We start from the raw sequence: 26409 nt of genomic DNA on the forward strand, positions 1-26409 counted from the left end.
AATGGTGTCAATGAAGAAAAATGATTGTCATGTTGCTGCAGTTTCCTTACAAGTGCTCTCAGTACTGGCTGCTCTTAGAAGCACCAGATTAGCCCCAAGCACTTATGTCTGTTCTGGTTTGATGTAATTGCTGCTAAACTGGAGAAAATGCTGTATTGTTTTAGGGAGTCTGAAATGACCATATGGGTGGTGGGGTGATAGACAGCAAGATTGAAAATACTGGAAGATAGACTGGAATTAGGAAAATTGGGAGAAGATGGGTTAAGAATTTATGAGGCTGGTCCAGGATGGCAGTGAACTGCCTGTTAGTGGCTGTCAGCCTTAATCCCTCAGAAAATACATCCTAGTGTTAATTTTATTGCCCAGATACATTTGCAATATGTTTTAACATCTCAGTATCCCTCTGTTCTGCTTTGAGCTCTATTTTCTTACCCTTTTTAAGCTATATCTTTGTGACTCAGCTGGAATAAGCCATGGGATCAGGGTTGCTGTCTGCTTTGCCCCTTCCAGTGCCCCTCTCCCCCCTGAGTTTAGGAGGTTCTGTCGTGCTGATCACTTGTCATTGCTGAGGAGTTCAGCTGAATGCCCACACTCTGCTGCACACAGCACAACATCCACACAGCTCTAACCTGGGAAAACCTTGTCCCAGCTCCCTTGGGTTACATTTACTGAAGGAATTAAAACAACAAAGCAAATTCTTAGAGGTGACTTTATAGGAATACTTTCCTCAGAATCACAGGGATGCCCTATCAAAAGGCAGGCTTCAACTTCAGAAGCAAAGAGCTGATACTTAGGGGGAAGTGTTCTAGTCTTGAACAAATGGAAATAAATTCTACAAAGGCAACTTGAATCTTTTGGGGTTGAAGTCTTTTGTTCAGTCAGATTAGAAAGTGTCATGACAGACTTCAGGGCTGTTTCAGCTTTCTAGTAACTGATCAGCTTTATCAAAGAGTGAATGTGATGTTAGCAGGAAAAATTGTTTGATTAGGTAATTTAGGGTGAATAATAAGGCTTAAAACATTCAGCAATAAACTCACACCTCTTCCAAAGCAGCAATTTATTATTTGCAGTATAGATTTCTTAGAGTATTTCCTAAATTGTGCCATCCTTTAAATTGGATGCTACTGGGAGCAAGATGTTTGAATATAAAATCTGTAAGCAGATAACTTAAAGCAGCTATGAAAAAATGTACTTCCTGCTGACTGAGAAATCTGGGAAGAGTAGAAACAATCCTTGTAGGAAAGAGTTGATCATGCACAGCTTCCTCCTGAGGCAGCTGGGAGGCAGCACTGTCAGCAGCTCGCTGTTATGCTCACAGTTAATGTGTGGTACATGAAGATGTTTTTCACCTTAACATGCAAGGAGAGAGGGGAAGGAGTATGTAGTGACTTCCTTTGGGTTAAAAGTGCCACTTTTTGGTGGAAACACTGAAAAATCATGTCAGTGCTATTTAATCATTTCAGTTCAGTGGTAAAGGTAGTAAGGGTCTCATCTCCTCATGCTCTGGGGCCAGCTCTCTCTAAGCAATTTAATAAAGTGATTGTGGCTATGATAGAGGTGATTGGCATTTTGGGGTTCTGTTCCTCCTACAATTGTTAAAATGGTTAAAATTTGGGAGAACAGCAGTGACTGTCTCAGTACTCATAAGCAGTGGACTTGCTTATATTAGTAATCCTGAGCTCAGTGTTCCCTCAAGAATACATACTGGAGAATAAATAATCTCAAAATATAGTCTTAAACACACCATGGTGGGTAATTTGAACTCCAAGGCTTAAGCAGAATGTGTAGGCTTAAATTAAAAACATTATCTCCAAGTCTGCATAAATAAGAATCCCTGTTGCCTGAAACAGGAGAATGAAGTGTTTTAACACTATTAGCAGCTATTCTCAGCCATTTTGGGGCAGAAAACACTCTTTCTCTTGAATTTGACAAGTGGCTGTACAAGAGTTAATGCTGAACAAAAGCAGTTCTGCAGTAAAGGTTGGACTAAGGTGCTGTCTTGTCCCACTTCTCCCTATGTTTTGTAACAAATAAATCATGGATCCTGTGTGACTGTGCTGGAGGGCCCTGCCTGGGAGGGGCAGTGAGTAACCTCAGCCTCATTCATGCAAGACTTCAGCTCTCACTGCCCAGACTTCTGTGCCTGGTGCAGTGAGGATTTTCTGAGATGTTGCTCTTCATGAATCACTTCACTAAGGCTTGCTGGAAGTAATAGTACCAAGAGATTGAATTGGACATTCACAGTGCTGTTTTCAAAATCAGGAAGTTGGTTTCCGATCATCTTAGCTTTTAGTTTGTCCATTGTAGTGTTTACCCACATAACTGGGGGTGGCTCTGTCACAGAGCATGGGTCAATCTCTCCAGCTGTGCTGAATTTGGGTTCTGAGGGAAATGCCCATTTTTGTTTCAAGTCTCACAACTGTAATTGAACCACTTGTGCTGCTTCCCAGAAGTTTCCCTTGCTCCGGCAGACTGGTGGTGCCAGCAGGCTGTGATCCTTTCCCTCTGTTGGATGCTGACAAAGTTGTGTGTGGAGCATGTGTCCAGTGTGGGCTCTCTGGACAAGGAGAGTGTGGCTGTACTGGAGAGAGCCCAGTGAAAGGCCAGGAATGCCATGGAGGGACTGGAACATCTCCCCTTTTGAGAACAGGCTGAGAGCTGGGACTGCTCTGGAGGAGCTTCAGGGGGGTCTTAGTGTCTGTAAATACTTGAAGGGAGGATGTGGAGATGACAGAGCCAGACTCTTCTCTGAGTCAGGTGCACAGGACAAGAAGCATTAGGCACAAACTGAAGCCCAGGAGGGTCTCTGAACAGCAGGAAACACTTGATGTTGCAGCTTTACTGTGAGGATGCTGAACACCAGCACAGGTTCTTTGGGAGGTTGTGGGCAGTCCCACCTTAGAGATACTCCAAAGCCCCTGGACATTGTCATGGACTTGTCTTGGGTGGCTCTGCTTGAGACAAGATGATCTCCAGAGATCCCGTCCAACCACAACCAGTCTGTGATACAGTGGGCAACACTTAACTTTTCTTCTTTTGTCACCAGAAATTGTTGAACTGACTTAGCAGGAATACAAGTTGCTTTGAAGCCAGAAGTTTAAACTGCTCAGATTTAAAGGTACACTTCCTATAAGGCTGGGGAAGATGGCTGGAGGAGTTGGAAATGGGGTTGTGGTTAAGAAATAGGATTTAACTTGAGCAGAGGCCAGAGTTCCTTTCTTTTATTTGGATGCATCTTGCCTGTTCACAATCAGGAGCCAGGCATTTGAACCTGTTGGTCTGTGGTGTTTCCAGTGTTTAATGCTGCAGGCTTTAATATCTGTCAGTACTGATAAAGCTTTGACCACTGTAAGTCTCAAGTTTCAAGGGTTTGGGGCCTGAAAATCAAAAACAGTGATTGTGTAGGAGAATGCTCCTTACAGGAGTTGGGTTTTTTCCTGATTTTGAGGAACAGAGATGGAAGAAGCAGTGAACCTTGATGTGCCAGGCTGGTGATGAACAAAGGAGCCCTTGCTGGTGAGAGAAGCAGGACAGCTGGATAAACCCTTCAAAATGGAATTAAGAGCTCCTCAGCAGTGTTAAATGTCCAAAGCTCCCATTTCTGCTGGCAGAGGTGTCTCCCAGCATACCAGGCTCAGTTAAACCTGAGCTGAGAAATGGTTAGTTTCACACTCAGAAACTGGGCTGGACCAGAAGCACAGCACTGTCTGCCAGAGCCCATGGGCTGGTCTCCAGGAGGTGACAAATTGCTTTCCTTGGAAAGCCCTGGCACAGTGTTTGTCATTCACCCAGGACAGAGCAGGTGGAGTGAGCTGCTGCCATTGCTGTGAACCCATGATGGCCATGGATTGATGCTTGCCTGTTTTCTCCAGCTACTCTGTGTCACTGCATGAGCTTTTCCATTATCAGGAAGTCCTGACAGTGGTGTGACTCCAGCCAGGATGGAGAGCTGGGTGTCATCTTGCTGTTCTGACAATCTGACAGGCAGAGCAACCATCTCAGCACCTTCTTGGTACTGCAACAAACATTTTGTTGGTGCAGTCTCTGTGCCTGCTTAGAGATGGACCTTTATTCCTAGCTGGATTCTAAATTGGCTCCTCTTTGGAGAGCAGTAACTGCACCAAATAGCAGCTGTTTCTTCTGGGTAGCTTATTGCCTTGGAAAAGTAAGTGCCATTTATCTCCTTTCTGTGAATTGCTAGAGATTCCATGGCTCCTCAGCTGCTTTTCCGTACTCTGAAGTCCCCCATGGATGAGTGCTTTACTGGAGCAAGTTTGTTTGGAATTCCAGCTAGACTTAAACAGCATGATCTGTAGTGGTTGGTGCCCTGTGTCAAGGGGGTGGCTGGAGTGGGGGATATTAGACCAGTCAGGCTTTGCAGACAAAGTGAATGATTTGGGGTTTGTGTTTTGGAGGATGAGGATTGACTGCTTTTAAGAGTCTCTTCACCTTTGAGTTCCAGGAGCTTTAACACACCTAAATTTGCATGTTCCAGCAGCCAGATGGGCTTTGAATTTTGTTCTGCACTGCTCATTTAGCTAGTGCTGGAAGGACCTGTGGATTGTCCTGAGTAATGGCTGAGCTGCTTCATAGCAAAAAAAACCTAGCCATGGAATTTACATATGGAATTTGCATCCACATCTGCTCAGTCTGAGGTGGGGCAGAACCAGGAAGGTGCAGTTGCCCATTGAGGGTGGTGGGCTGACCTTGGTGGTGTGAGAGCACAGCAGAGCAGCTGCTGAGTTGGATTGTGCAGTGGGGAACTGGAGCTGGTCTTGTTGACTTGCTGTCAGTGGCATGATTTTCTGCACAGAGGAGCTGCCTGGAGAAAGATTGCCCATGAATTTCAGTGTTGTAAAGTCAAGTCTTGCAGTGGGAACTTGGATCTCAGCTGTGCAGTGTTACACTGGTGCGTTTATTTTGCATGTTACTCAAGCAGCCTTTAGTGTTCAGTGATAATTCTGCCTGATGAAAATACATTTCTGTCATTACTCTGTGGGGAAGCTGAGCCCATTTTCTAGAAGCACTTTTTAGCAGCCCTTCTGCTTGATGAGTTTGGTTCTCCTGGCTCCTTGGTGTTGAGGAGTACTCGGTCTGTGCTAGTCCATGGCAGCAGGAAGCACACTGAAGAGTAAATTGTGTCTGTTGTCTGCAGAGATAGATGGGGAGTGTAGTTGAAGGGCTGGAGGTCAGTAAGCTGCCTAGCTGGTGAAATAAAACAAAGCAAAACCAATTTTTGAGTGAAAAGGAGCTTTAAACTGACATTGGTTTAAGTTGCTTAGTGTCTGGACAGCTCTGACAGCTGAGAGTGATGAGAAATAATTCTGTACAGAATTATTTCAAGGGATGAATCCCTTGAGTCAATGGCAAGTAAAATTTACTTCTCTGTTACTGAGAAAAATCCAGACTTGAATTCAAAGAGTGCACACTTGTGGTACATCCCTGCCAGTGAGAGACTTGAAGGGATGCTGCCAAGCTGATAATGCTTTGCCTATGGCCATGCAGGATGTTCAGGTGCAAAGTGTCACTTACCTGCCTTGTGTGGTTATGCAACCTGATTCTGTGGTTCCTTAATTTTTTGGAAATTCCCTTTTTATTGTTTGATAGTAGTGTTGTAGTCATTTGACTAGAGAATGTCAGGGTTTTGCTGTGGAATTCATTGCAGTAGTACTTGATGGCAGAGGGAGGTGGCCTGGTGAGTCTCTCATTCCATGGTTTTGGTTTAGCTCATTACTCTGATGCATCAAAGAGCTGTGATACACAGCTGACATTTGTAAGGGTTGCTTCCCCTTTACCCTTGCACTGGAAACTTTGAGGTGGTGCCTTTTCCAAGGGATTTTTCTGTATGTTGGGCTAAAACGTGTGCATGTGCAGTGTTCTAGTGGAAAGCCTCAGGAGAAACTTGCAGAATTGATTTTGGCCAAATAGCTGGGTTCAGCAGGATATTAAAATTAAACCAATTTAGTTAAAAACACTTTTTTTTTTTTTTTTGCTAAGGCTGTACAGATAAAAGGGGAATGATGTGAAGTCACCAGCAAGAGTGAGTGTAATGAGAATAGTTTGGGATAATGAAGACTTAGAAAAATAAATCAAAGCAGTTGAATGTGGCAGCACAGCTTGAAGCCAAATGATTGTGTCCATTTTTATTCAGTGTTTTTGGAGTGATACTGAAAAGTGAACTGCTGAGTGTTATGAAAAGGGGTGTGAGGGTGGGCAGAGAGCATTGGACAGACCTGCAGTGTGGTTCTGCTGATGAAGGCTGAGCCACTGTGTTCAAAGAAGTCCTTGGGTTTTTAAAGGACTGTGATAAGATAAAACTTGAGGGAGTAGTTACAACAGTTGACCAGAAAACTTTTGATTGGATTTCCTGTGTCTTCTGGTGAAGGCAGGGGACAGATTGGACCTGCCTTGCTCATCCTACAGCTGAAGAAACTTCAGTGACCAGAGCAGTGGAGTCTGACAGACAGAAAGAAATGAGCTACAGGAAAATTGCTGGAGGAGCAGCTGTTTTGAAAGTGCACTGACTGGGAGCAGTGTGAGGTGGCAGAGAGGTTCCCATTGAAAACTAACATGGGCATTACTTGATTTACAGGGGAGGAAAAGAGCTGGTGCTGGGTGTGTACTACAGGTGCTAAATGTGGTGCCTTGGTAAGGGACAGCAGTTGAGCAGCAGTGGTGTCTGCAGACCTCCTCACTCTGAGCTGAGAGGGAGCTCAGTACATGGTCCCTGTGTCAGTTGATGGTGGAGAATCATGAAGCTCTTGACTCACAAGTGCACTGCAGAGAACTGCAAAAGGGAGAAGGGGTTTGCTCCATTTTCTAGAACCAGAAATATGTTCACCCAAACCAAGACCAGTTTATTACCAAACTTGTTTTAGAGGCTTTGAACTGGGAATTGATGATTCCTTAGTGAAGGGTCTATAGGAACAGGTGGGAAAACTGAACTAAGTGGCTTTGTGGGTTCTTGGTGCTCACAACACTGAGCAACTTGTGCAATTCAGACCTAAGGGAAGCTTTCACTCTTTTTTTAAAAAAAAAAATCCTGAATATCAGACCCGTTTCCATCTTTTCTCTGGAATGTGATGAGGCCCTGGCACAGGGTGTCCAGAGAAGCTGTGGCTGCCCTGTCCCTGGAAGTGTCCAAGGCCAGGTTGGACAGGGCTTGGAGCAACCTGGGATGGTGGAAGGTGTCCCTGCCTGTGGCAGGGACTGGATTGAGATGGACTTTGAAGGGCTTTCTAACCCAGGCTATTCTGAGATCTGTTTTGTGGCTGTGTTTTAACCTATTTTAACTCCTTTGTTGTTTTTATGGGCTGCATGCTGTTTCCTTTTGTTTTTCATAGATAGCTCTGCCTCCTGCAAGTGATGGAAATTGGAGCAGATTTGTGTTTAGTGTCTTCAAACTCCTCACTCTTGTCATCTGCACCTTGCTTGGAGGCTGCACTGTGACAACTGCTTTGCTGCAATTGGTGAAGGGACATATGGAGTGGCACTGTTTGATCCAAACAGGCTGAGAGAAGGGAATGTTTGGCATTTTCAGGAATGGGGCAAGATGTCCCTGCCATGCCTGGTGTAGTGTTGTCCCAATATGCTTTGCTCATAACTTCCTGCCTTCTCCTCCCTTCTCCTCTGCAGTGAGTGTAGGAATGTCCATGTGCTATTTGTGGCTTTGCAGCAGTGTCCTGGCTCCTTGTATGGGTGAGGGTTGTCACTCTGCCGAGCAGAGTGTGCCTTCTGGGATACATACACTATGTATTTATAGTGAAACACTCACATTCTGGGGTCTGTGGTCGATAGCAGTGCAAGGAGCTGGGCATTCTTGGGTCATTTTGAATGCTGTTCTACACTAAATCCATCTCAACTTCCCTTATGCTTGGAAAATAATTAAGCCTCTCAATTTCACTGCAAGACTAGCTTATTTTTAAACATATCTTCAGGACCAGGGTGGATGGGCTTGGAGCAACCTGTGCTGGTAGAAGGTGCCCCTGCCCATAGCAGGGGTTTGAACAAGATGAGTTTTAAGGTCTCTCCCAACCCAAACCATTCTGTGATTCTTATATAGCTGTGAACAGCCCTTGCTTCCTTCATTTCAGCTAGATTTGTCTGCTGTTTGACTTTGAATTAATGCTTCTCTGAATAATCCAACAGTGATGTGCCTGCTTTAGGGAACAGTTGCATTTTGGGTGCAAAAGCAAGGATGGTCTCCCAGAGGACTCTCAGGTACCAGGCTGAGGCAGAACACTGATAGACCTATCCAGAAGGTTACTCACTGTGATGTTGTGGTTGTGAAAAGTTGTGTAGTTCATTGGTAAAAGGAGTTTGTTCAAAATCATTCAGCTGAATTACATGGGACTGGTATACTCTTTGGCAAACTGAAACAAATGCTGCTGATGCTACTGGCTGGAGGGGAATGAAGTGCATGGGCTGACTGGTGCAGGTGTCCTCACTTGTCCTGGAACTAATTCAGTGTCTGTTTTCTCTCCTTAGTACTTTTGTCCATCTGTTCTCTGTTGTGTGATCCCAATCCAGATGATCCTTTAGTGCCTGAGATTGCACGGATCTACAAAACAGATAGAGAAAAGTGAGTATGGAAGCCAAAACCCATGGAATTTGACAGGGCAGAATCCACACTTACACAGTAAAGGGCAACTGAGAGGAACTGCTTCTTGAACAAGAGTGAGAGTGAAAAGAGGCAAATCAAAGCTCTGTGGTCTTCTTAGAGATTTTTTTTTTGTTTGTTTTTTCCCTGTGATCTTTATAGTGACAATGTCTGAGCTGCTTTAATCCCATATAACCACCAGAGGGAGAGCAAGTTACTCCAACGGGAGAATATTCCATGGCAGCTCTGGGTCTGGAGTCATACAAAGAAATAACAAAACCTCCCTGTTTTACCTTTACTCGACAACACAAGGGAAGAACCAGTGGTGTAGAAGTGGGGCAGGAGGACTGGAACAAGTGTAGAGAAATTTCAGTGCTAACAAGCACTTCAGCATTTTAGTGTTGGTGTAAACACTTCCTACCTCACTGTTCCCTTCCAGATCTGATCAGGGAAGGGAAAATTGCCCACAGATTTGCTTCCTCTACTGCATATTTGAGGAGCAACACATATTTGGAGACACAATCAACACTGATTATCTGAACTTTTAAGTGTGCAGCACTCCCTCCTATTTTTTCTGAAAATAGGGAAATAAATTTTGGGTTTAAACAGAAGGACTTGCTCCTTGGATAGTCTCTGAGCAGTGATATGAAGGAGAGTTGGTTATGAGTGGATTGTCAGATTGTTTAAGCCAAAGAACATTGTCTACAGATTAAATTCCAGCACCAAACCAGCTTGGTGTACATAGCTATAGGAAACTTCAGGCTGTGTCTTACCCTACAAATTCTGTAGAACGTGAACAGCTTGTCAGAGAGAAGCTAATCACACAACTGCTTTGTTTTACACAAGTATCCTGAGCTCCCTCTGGCTGTAAAGGGTATTTGGGTGCAGAATCTACAGATTTCTTGGGAATTGAATTATATTGTGCCTTCAGAATAAAAAGATTCTGATGGACAAATCATTGTGTCCTGACAGTCACCAAAACAGCCAAATGTGTAGGAAGAAATGAGGCTGTTGGGGTTTAGCAGATTAGTTGATGGCAGGTACTGGGCTTAACTTTGCAGGGAAGCAGGAGATGGGGGACCACGTTTATCTGTTTTCCAGAATGACCAAGTGAAACCCTCCAGTAAGAGTTTCCCCAGGGACACAGCAGATGGGGCTGGGGGAGGCACAGATAAAGCCTTCCTGAAAATCCTTTCTCCTCATTCCTGTTCAAGCTCAGTTTTGTGCCTCCAATCACAAAGATCTTGTATTCCTGTTGTAAATATGACCAGGTACTTCTTTTCCATGAAGCACTGTGGGCTTTCTTGTTTCCCCTGTTTACTTAATGTTTAATTTTGCTTTTAAATTTTCCAAATTGATGGTAGTGTTCTGATTTCATGCCATGTGTAGACTAGAGGGCTGGAGCTGAAATGCTGTGCAGATGCCATGTTAAGTCAATCCTCTTTTTATACATACAGGTACAACAGAATAGCTCGGGAATGGACTCAGAAGTATGCGATGTAATTAAAGAAATTATTGGATAACCTCTACAAATAAAGATAGGGGAACTCTGAAAGAGAAAGTCCTTTTGATTTCCATTTGACTGCTTTCTATGAGCCCACGCCTCATCTTCCCCTGTGCACATGTTTACCTGATACAGCAGTGCTGCGTGTTGTACATACTTGGAACAACAAACTAGAAATACTGTATTTCCCCGTACCAACATTGACTCCTAGCAGAGAAGTGTGTGTGTGAAAAGCTGGTTCTTCAGTCATAACTTTGTGAGCCTAAAAGCATTCCTTGCTGAGTTAAATTAGGAAATCAAATGGGAATGGGGAGAGTTCTGGTGGGTTTCAGATTTTCTAGGGACAGTGTTGCCGATCCATGAAGGATTTTAAGTGGAATCCTTTTAAACTCATAACAGTTATGAAAAGCAAGGTGAAGAACTTGAAGCTGTTTCTGTATTCATTTTATTCTGAAGGACCTACACCTTAGGTAAATGTTATGACCAATGAGAAACTGTACCCACATCCTGTGTTTAAGGTCTAAGTTTAACCGGTCACCATTTAAATGGATTGGAGCTATTAGTGCATCAAGTGATGTTGATTTGTTTCAACTCTCTCCCTCCCTTCATACTTTTTTTGGTTTGTATGTGGTTTCTCAGTTAATACCTAGCTAATAGCTCTTATTTTTTCTTAAGTTTTTTAACTGCTTAGGTCTTTCTGGATGTAAGGGTAAAAAAAAAAATCCATATGACAGAAAACTTGTGTGTATTTAAAGACCCAACTGCTCCCCTGGAGCTTGTACGTTCAAGAATGAATTAATCTGTGTAATAAACTGATTACTACAGTCATTACATATAACTTTGTGTGAATAGGCTTTTAATTTTCAGAGCAGTTTGTTACAGGCTTAAACTAACGGTGGATTTCTCTAAAAAAACTTTTTGGGCTGAAGTCGTGAAGCAGCTTGGTTTGCATCACACAAGGCACCTGAAGAGGCAAACAGGAGCTTGAGCACTTAGATGAAATCAGGATGTGTAGTGTGCCAGGAACTTGACTGTTAAACCAAATAAGCAGTTTACTAAATGCGAATCAGAGTGACATTTTACAAAGCCTGATGGTATTACTCCCACTTGCATGGGACCTAACACAATGCATATGTACTGTAGGTAAGTGAAACCTTATGTAACTAAAAAAAAATGGATGTAAAAGGGTAAAAAAAAGAAAAAAACCTACCAAACACATCAGCACAAACTTTCATAAAATGTAGCTTTTACATAATTACTTTGCACTAAACATTTGCAAATGTTCATACAGTTTTAAATTGTACTTGTATGTGTCTTTTTTTTCTTTTTTTTTTTTTTTTTTTTTCTTTTTTTTTTTTTTTTTTTTTTTGGAACAAAGTCTTCACTTGAATCTAGTGAAAAAAAAATGTAGTTTGAAACTTTTCTTTGTATACAAGTGTATTTGCCAGCATCGTTGGTGTGACAGTAGGTGAGTCTGCAAGTTTATCTCCTCTTAGTAGAATTGTAACCCAAGCCATCGGGCAGGAGAGGCTGGAGCCGCTGGCTCTCCGGCCACAGGGTCTGTCCCAGCCATTCCCAAATGCATCTTGACACTCTTGCACAAATGAGGAATAAATGTCCACTGCTTTTGGTCTAAATCTGTTCCTCTTGTCTCATCTCTCGCTGTCCTGGTGGTGCAGTGCTGGGCAGGTGTGAGCCCTCCTGCAGGGAGCTGTGTCCCTCTCCAGAGGCACGAGGACCCTGCTGGTCTGGGGATGGAGCAGAGCTTCCCTGGAGAGGGAAGGGAGCCTGTGGCCATGTGTCCTGGCTGAGGGACACTGGAGGGTCACAGGGAAGGGGAGAGATCGCTGTGCAGGGCTGCAGAGCTGGGGTGGTCACCTGAAAGTCACGGCACTCGTGGTGTCCATCGGGTGTTGGTGTCTGGACTGGCTGGGAAGCAGCCTGTGGACCTGGATAACACTTGTGGCATCAAAACTGGAGTGTAAGCTGGTGGCTGCTGGTGTGGCTGGGCTTTGTGCCAGCCTGGATCCGTGGCCTTGCCTTTCCTGAGCTGTTGTGCTCCTGCTGGACTCTCCAATACACCTCGGCCATGGTGGAGTTGCCCTCCCGTGTTTTTCCATGGGGTCACAGGGATGGGGTTGCACTGATTGTGTTTGGGGGGGTTCTCTTTAACTGCCTTGTAACTGAGCCACCCAGGAATGGTTTTTGTGACAGATCTGGCTGCTTTTGGAAATTGGCAGTTACTGGAAGAGAGCAGAGACTATGGGGGGAGAGACACAGAGAGGAGGGAGTAGTGACAGCTGAGGGAACTGAGGAGGATGGTTTCTCGTTCTGGTGGGGCAGGAGCCACAACCACGAGGTGACAAGACATTAACAAGCCACACACGCATTGAAACAGTCCTGAACCTGTAACAGCTTCAGCTTGGAGGATGTATCAGCACATCTGCTTCTGTTGGGATGAGCTCGTTTGCAGTTAAACAGTTCTGAACTTCTGCTGATGGCATGACCACAGTTGTGTGGTAAAAGCAGGTGTGGTGATGTTTGACATGGGAGGATGTGCTCTGTATGCCTCCTGTGGGTTGACCATTTGTTATTGAGGGTTGTACTGTGAGCTAGGTGGAGGAGCCCTTAACGTTTAACTGAAAACCTGACCCAGCTTAGCTGTTTTTGGGACTAGAATCTTACTTCTTTGAAGCTGTGCATTGAGTATGTTGTAATGTCAGCCAGTACATGAGGCCAGGGTCATTACCTTTCTAGGAATCCTGAGCCTATCATGTCATCAACCTTTTCCATCCCTGTCCAGTTTTGTTACCTTGGTTTAGTAATTTAAGTTGCCTGATTCCCTTTGCATGGCTTTCTTTGTGCTGGGCTTTCTGTGGATGTAGATTGTTCATGCAGTTCCCTTTTTGCCTGTTGTGTGCTAAGTGTGTTTTATTTAAAAATAGTGCTGGGCTGCTTAGAACCCCCCAGCTCTGGCAGCAAAGCTGGAACACTGTGCCTGGATACATTTCTTGTGCTCATCAGTGCCTGTCCAGTGCTCAGAGTGACCCAGAGGAGGAATGTGATCCATGTATTTTGGAGCCTCTCTTGGCTCAGCACTGAGCAGCCACTTGTCACTGTGCAGGAGCTGGCTTAAACATTCCTGTGGCTCAAAGCCCAACCTCTCTGGACCTGCAGGCTGGGATGGAGCTGATCCTGGGAAGTGCTGGAGACCTGATTACTGTTCTTGAAACACCCAACTTGTCCTGTGGTGGGATGTGCTGCTGCATTTCTGTCATAGCTTTTGGGCAAGGCAAGAGGGATTTTTTAATTTAGTTATTATCATGTTATCCCAGTGCTTTCAAGTAAGCTGCATCCTGAAGTATCCTCATACTTTTCAGTCTGCATCCATCCAATGATGCATGGGAAAACCAGCAGGGCTGTGTTGGATATGTTCTTGTGTCCTTGGTAAGTGTAGCAAACTGTTCCCTGTCCCGTGCCTGTGAGGGTCTGTCCTGATGTGTGGCAGCTGTGGCTGCAGACACCAATGCCTGGCTCAGTTTTTTGACAGTCTTGGTCATCTTCAGCAGCAAAACTCTCTAGAGCTGCTCTTGTTGCCAGTTCTGATGTCCAGGAGAAGGTGAGAATCCCAAGGGAATCTCTGCCCAGTGAAAGGTGAATTTCTTTGTGCCTGAGCAGCTCTTTCTGGGGGAAGCAAGGCAGGAGACCCGGGGTGTGGGAGGTGGCGAAACTGCTGGCAGGAGTGAATGTGTCACCTTGCTCTAAAGAACCAGGATAACAAACCACCTCTGAATGTGCTCAGCGCTCCCATTCCAGGTGGAGGAGCCCTTGGCTAAGGCTCCAGACATGCCAGTGCATCCAGGCAGAGCTTGGAAGTCACCTCCTGGGAGAATAAAAGCCTGGAGGTGTATCTGAGTGGCAGGAAGGCTGTCCCCATTAAATACAGAATCTCAGAAAAGTCTTCTCATCCTTGCAGCATCAGGGAAGCCTCCTATGTTCTGCAGGTCGCTGGAATGGAGTTTGATCCCCACAGTTACTGCTTCCTTCCATTCTGTGGCTCTTTGGGTAGGCTTGGAGCAAAAAGCTGCAGATCTCAGTTGCTGGGGTTTGGCAAACACGGTTTCCTACAAGGAATGCACAGGGAAAAGAGCATTGAGGGTGTCTGGAAGGTTAAAAGCAGGACAAATCCTGCTGTGCATGGAGGCATGGAGACAAACCCTGTGTGAGTGACTGCACTTGGAGGCTCCAGGAGGGATCCCTGCAGCTGATCCTCACTGCCCCTCCCTCATCTGGAAGTGTGTGTGACTAGAGCCATGCTAACACTGTCTGTACTCTTGTATTGTGTTGCAATTTGATCACCATTAAATAATTCCCTTAAAATCTCTGGCTTGCTTGCTTTTTTTTTTTTTTTTTTTTGCTTTACCTGTGCCTTCTGCCCATTTACTTTGGCTCATGTGGCTTCCTTTCCTCTCGTGGCTGCTCTGTCCCTTCTCCCTGAGGCTCCAGTCTTGCCCTGTCCCTCTCTCAACTATCTCTAGTCACCTTCATTGTGTTTTTTAAGCTTCCTGCAGAGGCTGGCTTGCTCTGACCACAGGCACTGATTTCTGTGACCTGGAGTGGCCTGGGGGTTGTTTGTCTGTCTTCATGCAGAAATCCCTATGATCTCACCAAGCCCAGCACTGTCCCCTTCCTTTTTGGAAGCTGTGACTTGATAAAGTTTGTTGGTGCTCTGATTTCATCATGAGCTGTCTGCAGCACCCCAGTCCCTGATCCACTTGACAAAAGCTGTGGTCAGCTCTGGAGCCAGAGCACAAGGCACATGGGGTGCTGGGGGAAGCTGGAGCTGTTGGGTCCCTCATGGCTTTCTCTTCCCTGGATTTGGCACCCACAGGTTCTATTTTATTGTGTTTCTGCCTCTGTGTGTCCACAGAGAGCCCTTCCCTGTGTGAGAAGATTTTGTTTTTATTGTTTAGTCAGGTGAAACCACCTCGGTGCGAGTGGGGGTTGGGTGTATTTACCATTCTTGTCCTTTCATGAGCAAATCTGTTTGTTGCTCAACTCTAAACATTTCTTAGGGTAGGAAGAACAAGTTGTTGGGGTATAGATAAAAAAGGCATTTTGAATGAGCAGTGAATTGGAGTCCTGAAGCCACAAACACCATACCCCAACTTCTGTCTTCCCAGTGTCTGTGGTCCCTGTGTCCAGCTGAAGCTGTGTGGTCCTGCCCTGGCCCAGCCCCAGCTGCTGGAGATGGTTTGGGAGACACATCCTGCTCTGCTGCTGGCAGTGGAGGAGGCATCTGAGCTGGCCAGGCTGGGAGAAAGGAACAAGCTGGCCTTGGGCCACCACAGCTGGGAACAAGTGGCCAGTGTTCTAAAGGGGGGGAGCATTAATTCCTTGTACTGAGGGAGCAAAGGTAGCCATGCAGTGTCTGCTGCAGAGCTTTCTGGCTGCCTTAAGCAAATCTGTTGTTTTGTGTCTTAAGCCCTCCCCTTGCTCCCCCCTGAGGCACCTGAGGCAGTTGTGCTGTTTGGGAGGTTTGATTCCTTTCCTTGTGGCTATTCTTGGGTCAGTGTTTAGCAAGTTTTGCTGAAACAACCTCCCCTACAGCTTGGGATGGTGATTATATTTCTGTCCCCTGACCTGGAGCTCCGTGAGTTCTGCAGTGCTGCTGTCTGGGGCTCTTTGGGAGGTGTGTGTGTGGCCAGTTCAGCATGGGGAGCAGGAATTCTGCAGGCTATCAGGCAAACAGAGTTGTTTGGGTTGGAAAACCTCATAAGAACGAGTCCAGCAGTTCCCCCAGTACTGCCAAGGCCACCACTAAGCCATGTCCCAAAGTGCCACATCCACAGATCTTTTGACCACCTCCAGGGATGGTGACTCCACCACAGCCCTGGGCATCATGTGCCAATGCCTGACCAGCCTTTCAGTGAAGACCTTTTCTCTAATATCCAACCTAAACCTCCCCTAACACAACTGGAGGCTGTTTCCTCTTGTCACTTGGGAGAAGAGGCTGACCCCCACATGGTTCAAACCTGCTGCCACAGAGCTGCAGAGAGCAGAGGAGTAACTTGGTGTCACCAGGGCTTCCAGGAAAGGATCATTGTACTTTTAGCTTACTCTTGGCTGTCACCTGCACAGCTGCAGGAAGGATGTTCCCACATTTCTGATCCTCTGATGAACCCTGTGCACAGCTTCCCTTATTTATCCCCTCCTTTTTACCCCCGTTGCTTGACACCGTGTGGGATAACAAAGTCAGGAGAACAAGTGGAATGGAGCAGTTGGTGAGGATGTGTAAGCAGGGTGATGCAGTGAGGTGACAGCAGTTCCTGGATGTTCTTGTGTCCAAGCTCACCTGCAGATATCAAGGTGTGTGTGAGATAAAGCCCAGCCATGGCACCTTGGGCCAGGTGAGCTTCAGCTGTGTGTTGATCCTGTTGAGTCAGAGATAGGATTGACCCTGCTGGATTTACCACTTCAATAAAGTTCTGTGGGAGTTTTCTCCTGTTGGAACCCTAAATACCAACATAAAGCACTCAGGTTCCAGCTTACAATGCTTGGAAAACACTGATGGAAAAGCTGTAGGAACTTCTCCAGATCCACACTGGACGCTTCATGGGAGGATGGGCTTTTGCCAAGTAGGGTTTGTTGGGTTTGTTGTGGGGTAACTGTTCAAATCAGAGAATCATATAGTCTGGAAAAGATCTCAGAGATCATCAAGTCCAAGGGCCGCAGTCTGAGCTGACACAGGACAGGTAAGCACAGACTCTCTGTATTTAAATGCTAAAATCTCCCCTTATGTCAAATCCCACCTTGGTCCAGTAACTCCACTCCAAAATGCCTCTAAGGCACCCAGCAGGAAAGGCCAAGTCCTTGTCCCGAGGTTTTTTGGAAAGGGATAATGACACAGCCCAGCCCCAGGGAGGAGCAGATGGGGCAGACCTGGGAGCAGCTCCCTCTGGCAGTGCCTGGAGCCCAGAGCTGAGGGAAGGTGTCCTGTGTGGGAATGACCTGGGATGAGCCTCAGGAAAGTGCTGCTGAGGCCCTTTTGGTACAAAACGAATGGGGCTTTGTATAGGATTGAACCTCCCCTGCTTTGAGTCCTCTCATGCACCCTGTGCCCTGGGGGGTGACTTGCTTCACATGTCCATGTACTGAAAGAAAATTCCAACTGTCCAGCCCATTCCTCTGTTTTCCTGCTGTCTTTTCCCTTTTTCTCCTGGCAAAGTTGTCTCCCTGCCAGGCCATGTCTGTCCCAGCCCTGCATTAGCAGCATTTGAGCAACGAATCCTCTTGGTTAAGCCCTCGGCTGTGTAGCCACTGTAAACTTCTGGCTGTTTCTAGGTTTGGGGATTTTTGCTAGCTCTGCCTACCAGCCTGTGCCATTCCCTTTGGTCAGGGAATTTTGTGGAAGAGGAACTGGAGCTGGTGCTGAGACCCAGAGTCCCCAAACCTCTCAGTGTAAGGGATCTGCTGAATCCATGTCCCTTTCCTCAAGCCCGAACCAAGCCTGCCCCTGAAGTGACACTGCCAGACCCAGAAACTCTTTCCAAAGAGAATCCATCCCTCCTGCCTTTGGGTACTGCTGGAAGCTCCAGGATTTCTCCAGGAAGCGGCAAGAATGGACCCATGGAAAGGCCAGGGTCTGAGACAGAGCTGCAGAGGCCTTTGCTGAGCTGCTGGAAGAGCTGGGGCTGGAATCCCACCAGCCACGTTCCTGTGCTGGCCCTGGAGCTCACAGCCCTCTCCATCTCCCTCAGAGCCCCGGCAGGCAGGAGTGTTGTATCCTGCTTGCCTGTGGTTTTTTCCAGGAGGAGGGATGCTGGGGAATCTGTTTACAGGCAGCTGCCTGCAGTGGGCAGGGCAGGGATGCTGCTCCAAGCAGGGATGTGGCACCCTGGGCACTGTCCCCTTCACCAAGGGCTGGGGGGAGGCTGCAAGGGACCCCTTGAGTGCTGGGGGGTCACAGGGCAGAATTTCCCCCCGTAGCTGTGCTGCTGGGGAAACAAGGGCTTGGGAATTGTAGTCACAGACTGAGTTGGAAGGGATCTTAAAGCTCCTTGTGGGAGGGGTGGGCTGGGATAGCCAGGGGAGCAGCAGCTGGACCTCCATGGGGAAGCGTTTATCACTCAGGTGTGATTTGTAAGGTCAGCTTTGGGTTTTCCAGCTGGGAATGGAGCTGGGCACAGGGAGAATCCCAAGCCGGGAGGAGGGGGAAGGTGAGGACAAGCAGGAGGCCGAGGAACAGCGGGGTCTCCTCTCTTCCTTCAGTCAGTGTGGATAAAAAACCACAGCTGAAAAGAGGAAATATCCCCTCAGAAGGGCCCGAATTAGGAAATACCCGCAGCCGGGGGGGGGTCCCTCGTCCCGGGGCGCGGCAGCCGCTTCGCTCCCCGCGGCCGGGCGAGGGCAGCAGAGGCCGGGAAGCGGCCGGGCCGGGGATGGGGATGGGGATGGGGATGGGTTGGAATGGGAATGGGAATGGGAATGGGAACGGGATGGGGATCCCCCGTTCTCCCTGCACCCCGCGCTGTCAGCGGGGCACGGCACCGCCAGCACCGGCATTTAGGAACCTGCTCTCATTAGCAGTAATAAAACTAGTTGTTACTTCTGTTTTTTATTATTTTCGTTGGAAGGCGGTGAACCCCGAGTAGAGAAGATGTGCTCTGCGATGCTCCAGCCCCCAAATCCCGCCCCAAGTGTCTCCTGCAGACACAAAGGGCTTGTCCTGCTGCTGTGTCTGCTCAGCATCCTCTGGGAAACCCACGGAGCGGGACAGGGCAGAGCTGGGGGTGCCCCCAGCGCAGGGGACATGGGACATCACCTCATGTCCCCTCTTGCAGACTCAGGAGTAGGATGGGAGATGCTGGACCTGCCCAGCACCCCCTGTCCGGCAGGGGCACCCCCAGCCTGGCCACCCCATCCCTGGTCCCAGCTGGAGGAGGCACCTCGGGACTGCACGGTGCCAGGCTGGGGTTCACCCACCTGGAACCCTCACAGCTCCACCGAGGAGCTCCGGGCACAGAGGGGCTGTCCCAGCCCTGGCTGCCCCGATGTGCCACAGCCGGGCTGATCTCGGGGTGCCCCCGGCTCCAGCTCCCTCCTCCCTGGCCTGGCTCGCTCCGTGTCCTGCCATCTTGCGCCTGTGAATAATTCACCGTCCCTGTCCCCGTTGTTTCCTTGCAGGTATTTATAGCCCGTGATCACGTCTCCTTGGAGGCAGCTCGCTCCGCCGCCGTGTAAATTTAGCTCCCGTCGTCTCTCACATGTCATGCCCTCCAGCCCTTGCGGGACCCCTTCCATGCGGCTCCTTTCCGGCACGGCCCGAGCCCCCACGTTCCCCTCCAGGGCTGGTGGAGCCCTCTGGGCAGCCGTGCCGGGGATGCCGTGCCCGGTGTCCCTGTCCCTGTCCCTGCCCGCCGGGCCAGCTCAGCTTCCCTCCGGCAGCTGCGCGGGGCCACCGAGCGCTTCAGCTGCTGCGGCGCGGGGGATGCTTTGAAATTCCTGGGCTGCCATCTGTGCTATGCAAATCCCCCAATCTGAAGGCTGCGTGTGGACCCGCTTCCGGAGCCGGCCGTGGAGCTGTTATTATCCCGCTCCGCCTTCCAGCGGCACATTCGGAGGAGCAGAAACCTCACCCTTGACACCCAGCCCTTGGCTCTGCCCGAACTGGGCCGTGGGATGAGGGGGGAGCGGGGCAGCTCCGGGCTGGGGGACACGGCTGTTCCACGAGGTCAGCCGGGAGTCCCCGGGGCGCTCGGTGCGGCTGCCGGTGTCACGGTACCCCTGTCCTCGCCGAGAAGCGGAGCCAGGGCCGGGAGCTCAGCGCACAGGCTGGCTGTGCCGGGCACAGGGGGCTCCGGGGATGGGGACCGAGCCCACTCAGCCACTGGGACGGCCGATGGAGCAGGGTCCCCGGAGCGGGAATGCGGCAGGAGCAGTGTCCATGTCCCGGCACAGCGTGTGCATCCCCCGCAGGACCCAGCTGTTCCCACAGCACCCCCACCCCAGGGACCCTGTCCCCACCAGCCCGGCGCCTGCATGAGCCACACAGACACCAAACAGGGAGGGGAAACACCCTGCCCCGCTCCCTACTCCCCACCCTGGTACAAACACCCCCTGAGCTGCCCCAGCTTCTCCCCGAATTCACCTGGGCGGTGCTGGGGGGCTGAGGCCGTACCCAGGGGTGCAGCGAGGGGCCCCCATCCCCAGCACAGCTCCGTGCTCTTTAAACGCCGATCCGCTGGGAAGGTGGCAGCGGCTCCCTCGGGTGCCGAGGGAAGCGGGGGGCTCGTTTGGCAGCACGGGGTAATTAATGAGCATCCTGCGCTGCTCCCCGCTGTGCCTCCATCCCCCCAGGACCCCTCGGCCGGCAGCGCGGGCACCGCCTGCTCCTGCCGGCGCTGGGGGCCGGGGGACCTGGCGGCACGGGGCCTCGTTAATATTTTAGGAGCTCTTTTGTCCGCAGGGGATGGGGAGGCTCGTTCGCAATCGCCTTTCATCTCCGTGAGGCCTCCGCTCGGCTCCAGCCTCTTATCTGCCGCCTCCTCGCTGCTTCGCTGCAGCTTGTTATGGGGCTCGGGTTGTTGTTTTTCTCCCTGGGAAGGGCTGGAAAAAAAGCCTGGCTGCTCCTGGCCAAAGGGCATCCGCCAGCCGCGCTGGCGGCAGCTGCTGGAGCATCCCCGCACGGCTCCTGCCTGCCTGCTGCCGTCCCTGCGCCGCCTGCTCGGGGCTGCAGCCCTGCCCAGGCCCGGCTGTGCCAAGGGCTGGGGCTGGACGTGTCCCTGGGGCTCCTGGGGAGGGCTCGGGGCGGCTGCTGAGCCTGGGCCCCTGTGGTGGCAGGGAGAGGGGGGCTGTGTGTGTGTGTGTGTGTGTTTGTGTGTGTGTATGTCTGTGTGTGTGTGTTTGTGAGTGTGAGTGTGTGTGTGTGTGTGTGTGTGTGTGTTTGTGTGTGTGAGTGTGAGTGTGTGTGTCTGTGTCTGTTTGTGTGTGTGTATGTCTGTGTGTGTGTGTGTGTGTGTGTGTGTGTGTGTGTGTTTGTGTGTGTGTTCATGCACTGTGTGTGTGAGTGTGTGTGCACTGCCTGCCTGTGCCACACACACACCTGGAGACCCCCAAGGGCTGTGCCAAGGGCTCCATGGATCCACTGAAATCCCAGTTCCTCTGGGGGATGCCCAGTATGGACACGAAAAACCAGCCCTGGTGCCTCCTGGCTGGCTGGGAAGGGCCAGAGCCAAGGTGCAGAGCTGGGCTGGTGTGAGGAGGAAGAGGGTGATGAAGGACAAAGTACCTGGAGGGGGAAACAGGAGCTGAGCTGCATTTCCGCTCCCCCTCTGAGCTGGGGAGTGTAAGCAAAATTGGGAGAGCAAAGGGTGCCCTGGGAAGAGGTCTGGCTCAGCCCTGGGGCTTTAATTGTCTCTAGGTCCTCCCTTGGACCTCTCCTTCATCCTCCCCTTGCTCCTCTTGCCCTCTTGGCACTGTCTCACTGTCCCCAGGTCCCAAGCTCGTGCTCTTGGCTCCTCTCGTCCCACCCAGCCGGTGTTGCTTGTGATGTCTCTTCTCCAGTGATGGTCCCAGCTGACTGAGAGGAGCTAGCTCATGGTTCCTGCTTGGGGTTCTTGGGGGTCTCCAGGTGAACCCCACGCACACAAAGGCTCTCCTGGGGACTGTGCTGCCCTTTCTTTGTTTCTCTCCATCCCCTGAGCCACAGAGGGCTGAGGCAACAGGACTCACCTTGTCCTGGGAAAAACCCACCCCCATGCCCGGCCACCTCCAAGTCTGGGCACGGCCCTGGCAGTGACAAGACGAGCCAGTCCCACCAGAGCTGAACCCATCTGTCCATCCCTTTGCCCAAGCAAGAGCTTGGATCCCCAGAGGAAATCTGGCTGAAGGCCTTCAGGAGACTTTTCCAGCTGTGTTCTGCCAAGGCTGACAGCTTCTTCCCATGGGAAGGTCCTTCCCCATCACCCAGCAATGCACGACAGGGTTCAAAGCTCCTACACTGCACACCCCAGCTGCAGGCACACCAGGACACTGCTGCTGTCCCCAGGGGGGGTGGCATCCTCCTGGCACTGGCACTGCTGCCAGGTCACCCCAGCTGGCGATCCAGGCTCGGGGACCTCAGGGAGGGCTGACGCCTGCGCTCAGGAAGGCGGTGAGCTCACGGGTTTAATTTTCTCAAGGCTTCGTTCGGCTCTGACATGTGATCCTCGCTACAGGAAGGACGCGGCGAATGCGTCGTCCCCCGGGGCTGCCTGGCTCGACCTTGTGGGAAGAGGTAAGAGCACAGCATGGCTTTTCCGCCCCACTGGTGTCGCTTCCAGCAGCAATTTAATATCTCCCTGATAACCCAGGCTGAGTTTCAGGCACCGTTAAAAAAAATAAAGCATCTGCTGATAAAAGTCGATGTCCTCAGCTGAAATCCCTGGTGTGGGTCTGCATGGCTGGCCCCACACTACAGCTGTCCATCTCCAGCTCCACACTTACCCCTGTCCTCTGGCAGGACCCTGATGCCCTCCTGGAGAGGACAGGGGGACCATGGGGACTCACAGTGCAGGGACTGTCACCCCTGGGTGTGTGCCCAGTGGAGGGGGAACGTTCACCAGCCCCATCTGGGACACACTGGGAGCTGTGGCAGCTCCATCGCACCCCGTGGCAAAGCTGCCATCACTGCCCCACTTCCCTCCCAGCATCCCGGATATCCCCCCGCGGTCCCACCCATGGGGCAGATGTACAAAGGCTGTCCCCAGCCGAGGGAAGGGCTGGGACGCTCCCTTTGGGTGTGCACAGGCTCCTTGCTGTGGACCAGCAGGGGATGCAGGGGCTGGGGCTCACTTTGGATGGAGCAGGACCGGGGATGGGCTCAGCCCACACCTGACCCTCAAGGCCGGTCTGGCCATGCACCTTTCTCCAGGTGCAGGTCCCTGCTTCTGGCTCCATGAGCTCGCTTTCCTTGTTCCACTTGCTGAGCTTGGTTTCCCCAGTTCGATTTTCCAGGCTTCTTTCCATAGGCTCAATTCCCTGTGCTCACCTCTGTGAGCTCTCCAGCACCTCCTGAGTGGAGGTTCCTTGGGCACGGCTTGCTCGACACGGATCTCCAGGCTGGGTTCTCAGGCACACCTTGCCAGAGGTGTCTCCCAGGCTCGATGCCTCGGTGGTGGCTCCCAGCTGCTTCCCGGGGCTCTCCCCATCAGCCCGGTGCCAGCAGAGGGCCTCCCTTACCAGCACAGCACCGTCTGGAAATTATAAAACGCATTATCTATTTGGCAAAACTTTGTGCAAGGATCAGGAAAAGGGCTGGAATCCGTTCTCCTCCAGGAGACCGGAGACAGCGTGTCCCCCCCGGCTTCTGTTTTCAATGCCAGCACTCAGCCGCGTTAAAGCCGTGGGAGCGTTCGTCATTAAAATGGCAATTGTGGAGCCAGGCAATAAATTTAACATCATAAAAGGCGCTGGGAGGGTCTCGCTCATCTGTTGCTCTTCAAAGAAAAGTGTTAGTTGCTTCCGAAAAAAACAAAAAAAAAAATTGGGAAGAAGCAGGTGAGAAGGGACGGGGTGGCCGCTCTCCCTGACTGCTGGGGAGCTGCGGGGAGCTCGGCCGGGCAGAATTGACCTTTTGGGGTGCCCGTGGGGCTGGGGGTGCTGGAGGAGAGCAGGTGATGGGGTTTCCTCTCCGCGTGTCGCCGTGGGATGAGCTGGGCCGAGGGGCTGTGTGGGAACATCTCCCATTCTGAAGGAGATTCCCCGTCGGGGGGGTGAAGACACCCAGCAGGCAGGGTGACATCGGCCAGGGCTCCCGGCTCTGTCCCGCACCCCTGCGGCGCCGCTGGGTCCCCCTGGGCTGGGGCCACCCCGCTGCTGCCGCCGATAGCCATCATCTCCCAACGCCAGGCTCCGGCCGCCGGCGTCTGCCGGCAGAATTAGCCGTCGGATTGGAACCGTTCGCTAAATAATTCAGGAGATTTCTTCCTTCTTCTTCTATTTTTTTTTTCCCGAGAAAGCTGTTTTCTTTCCTTTCCTTTTTTATTTTTTTTTTTTTTTTATTTTTTTTTCCCTTTAAGGTCGGAGTATTTTCCAGGCTGGGTTTCCATCGAGGGGGTGCGGACACGCTCAGGCAATACCGCCATGTGTTTACAGCTCAGCTCCCGGCGTTATTTAGGGATTGTAAAACCACAGCAGCTCGCTCGCTCTCTCACCCCCCCCAGCTCGCCGCAGCCAATTTTTTTTCCTCCATGCGGCTCTCGTTGCAGCGGCAAAGGTCAACCCCGCTCCTTTGAAAGCAGCACCCCCCTCCCTTATCAGATTTAGGAATCCTTGGGGGAGGTTGAAGCCGAAATGCAGGCAAAGCCAGCTGGCCGCGGTCAGGAGGAGGAGGAGGAGGAGGAGGAGGAGGAGGAGGAGGGCGGTGGGATGAGCCCCCGCGCCCGGGCGGGGCAGCACCGACAGCGGAGAGCGAGTGAATAATGGGGACGCAGATAATACAGCTGATTAGCGGCCGGGCTCGGTCAGGGGGAATTGGATGTGACCAAAAAATCGCTGCCGGGGTGGCTGGGGGAGCCCCACAGCGCAGGGATGGGGGTGGCAGCAGAGGGGAGAGCCCTGCAGAAAAGGGCTGGGGGCACAGAGATGCGGTGAGGACTGGGGGTCGTGGGAGAAGGGTGAGCTCCGTGGAAGAGGGGTGAGGGTTGTGATAGAGGGTGAGCCCATGGGACTGGACTGGAGGGTTGAAATGATGGGATGAGCCCCGTGGCAGAGACTTGGGGCTCACGGTGAGGGGACAGAGCCCGTGGCAAATGTCTGGGGTCTATGGCAGGGCTTGGGAATGGGTGGTTCCCTGGGATAATCTGCTCTGGGGGGACACTCCCAGCCCTCTGTCCCCCCAAACTGGGCAGCCATGGGGCACCTCATTGAGGCTGAGCATGGCAAGAGCCCTAAGGGGTCATGGGCATCCATGGGGTGAGCAAGAGAGTGGCATTGGGGGTCCCTGGGAGAGGGAAGGAGGCAGGAAGGAGCAGAGGGATGAGGACAGAACCCAGGTGTGGGGCAGAGCTCAGATGTGGGGCAGGAGGCCCTGTCAGTGCTGTGGTGCCAGAGACTCCTCTGGAGACATTCCCTGCTGGTCCTGTCCTGGCCCAGGCACCGCTCACGCCTTCCAACTCTGCCAGCGGATGGTTTTTAATTAAAACCAGAAGATGCTGCTCCGCGCCCCGGCCCTTCAGGGATGACCACTGCTCACATCCTCCGCCTTTGGTCTTCCTGGCTGCACAGCTTGACACGGGGAGATGAAAGTCCCTCCCTGCCAAAAAGCACCAGGAAAAAAAGGGCAGTCATAAAATCACGCTGCCAAGATGTCCCCAGCCGAGGGTCCAGCGAGGTCCTGGCCACCAGGAGCCGTGGCCAGAGCCCAGCAGCAGCCTGGGGAGTGGGGCTGTTGCCTTCAGCCCTTCTAAAAATAACAGCTCCGAGCGCAGCGAGCGCCGGGCGCCTAACTGGAACCAGCTTTCCAAACTCCCAGCTGGAAGCAGCTTTAGGAGCCTGCACCAGCCTTTCTGGGAAAGAGCAATTAAAAATAGCGAGTGACTGAAAGCGCCGTCCCTGCTGCCCGTCCTGCCCCTGCGTGGGGAGGACATGAACAGCCAGGTTTGGAGGGCAGGTGTTTCCCTTTGCTCAGCCTGGAAAGGCCAGAAGTGCCTAGAGATGGAGCTGGAAGGATATCATAGAGGGGATTCAGCCTCCCTGATCCCAGGAGAAAGGGGGCAGTGGGCTCAGAGCCCCCCAGGGGCAGCAGCTGGGGCTATTCCAGCATTGTCACCTGCTGGTTTTGGGTGCTGGAGCCTAGAAGGGCAAAGGCCAGGCTGTCCCAGGGAGGTGTGGATAGAACAACATCCTACAGCAGGGCTGGGAGGGGGATTCTGGGGACAGGTGAGGGGCTTTGAGTATCCCACATGGGCTCCAGCTCATCCACTCTCATGGGATCCAGTGCATCAACCCTCATGAGCTCCAGCTCGGTGGATACATGCTCTCCATCCCACCCCCTCTGGGGCTCAGCCCCATCACTCCTGTGGCTGCCCATGGCTGGGATGGGTGCTGGACCTGCCCACCCTGAGGCTGGAGATGGTCCCGTGCAGGTTCAGCTGGTGACACATGCCTGATGTCCCGTGCCAGGCTCATCAGCTCTGTGCCTGACCCTCCATTCCATGGCATAGAGCCTGCACCCCCACACACTGGTGCTCCCCCTGCTCCCACTGCTCCCACTGCTCCCACTGCTCCCATTGCTCCTGCTGCTCCCACTGCTCCCACTGCTCCC

General features: G+C 51.1%; 1 protein-coding gene across 7 annotated transcripts in view; it reads left to right on the top strand.

The window, feature by feature from the left end:
* UBE2D2 (ubiquitin conjugating enzyme E2 D2) overlaps positions 1 to 26409 on the top strand; it is a 43963-nt gene that overhangs the window by 13332 nt on the left and 4222 nt on the right. For 3 of the 7 annotated variants that reach the window (XM_033517597.1, XM_033517595.1, XM_033517596.1), the window contains exons 6-7: positions 8488 to 8581; positions 22286 to 22380. In XM_033517597.1, coding sequence (XP_033373488.1) covers positions 8488 to 8581; positions 22286 to 22380 — 189 coding nt within the window. Of the gene's footprint in view, positions 1 to 8487; positions 8582 to 10056; positions 11741 to 22285; positions 22381 to 23086; positions 23176 to 26409 lie in introns of those variants that run through there. The other 4 variants (XM_033517598.1, XM_033517599.1, XM_033517600.1 and 1 more) reach the window with 4 other exon arrangements.

This window comes from Parus major, chromosome 13 (genome assembly GCF_001522545.3).
Source record: "Parus major isolate Abel chromosome 13, Parus_major1.1, whole genome shotgun sequence".
In the NCBI taxonomy this organism is placed as follows: Eukaryota; Metazoa; Chordata; class Aves; order Passeriformes; family Paridae; genus Parus; species Parus major.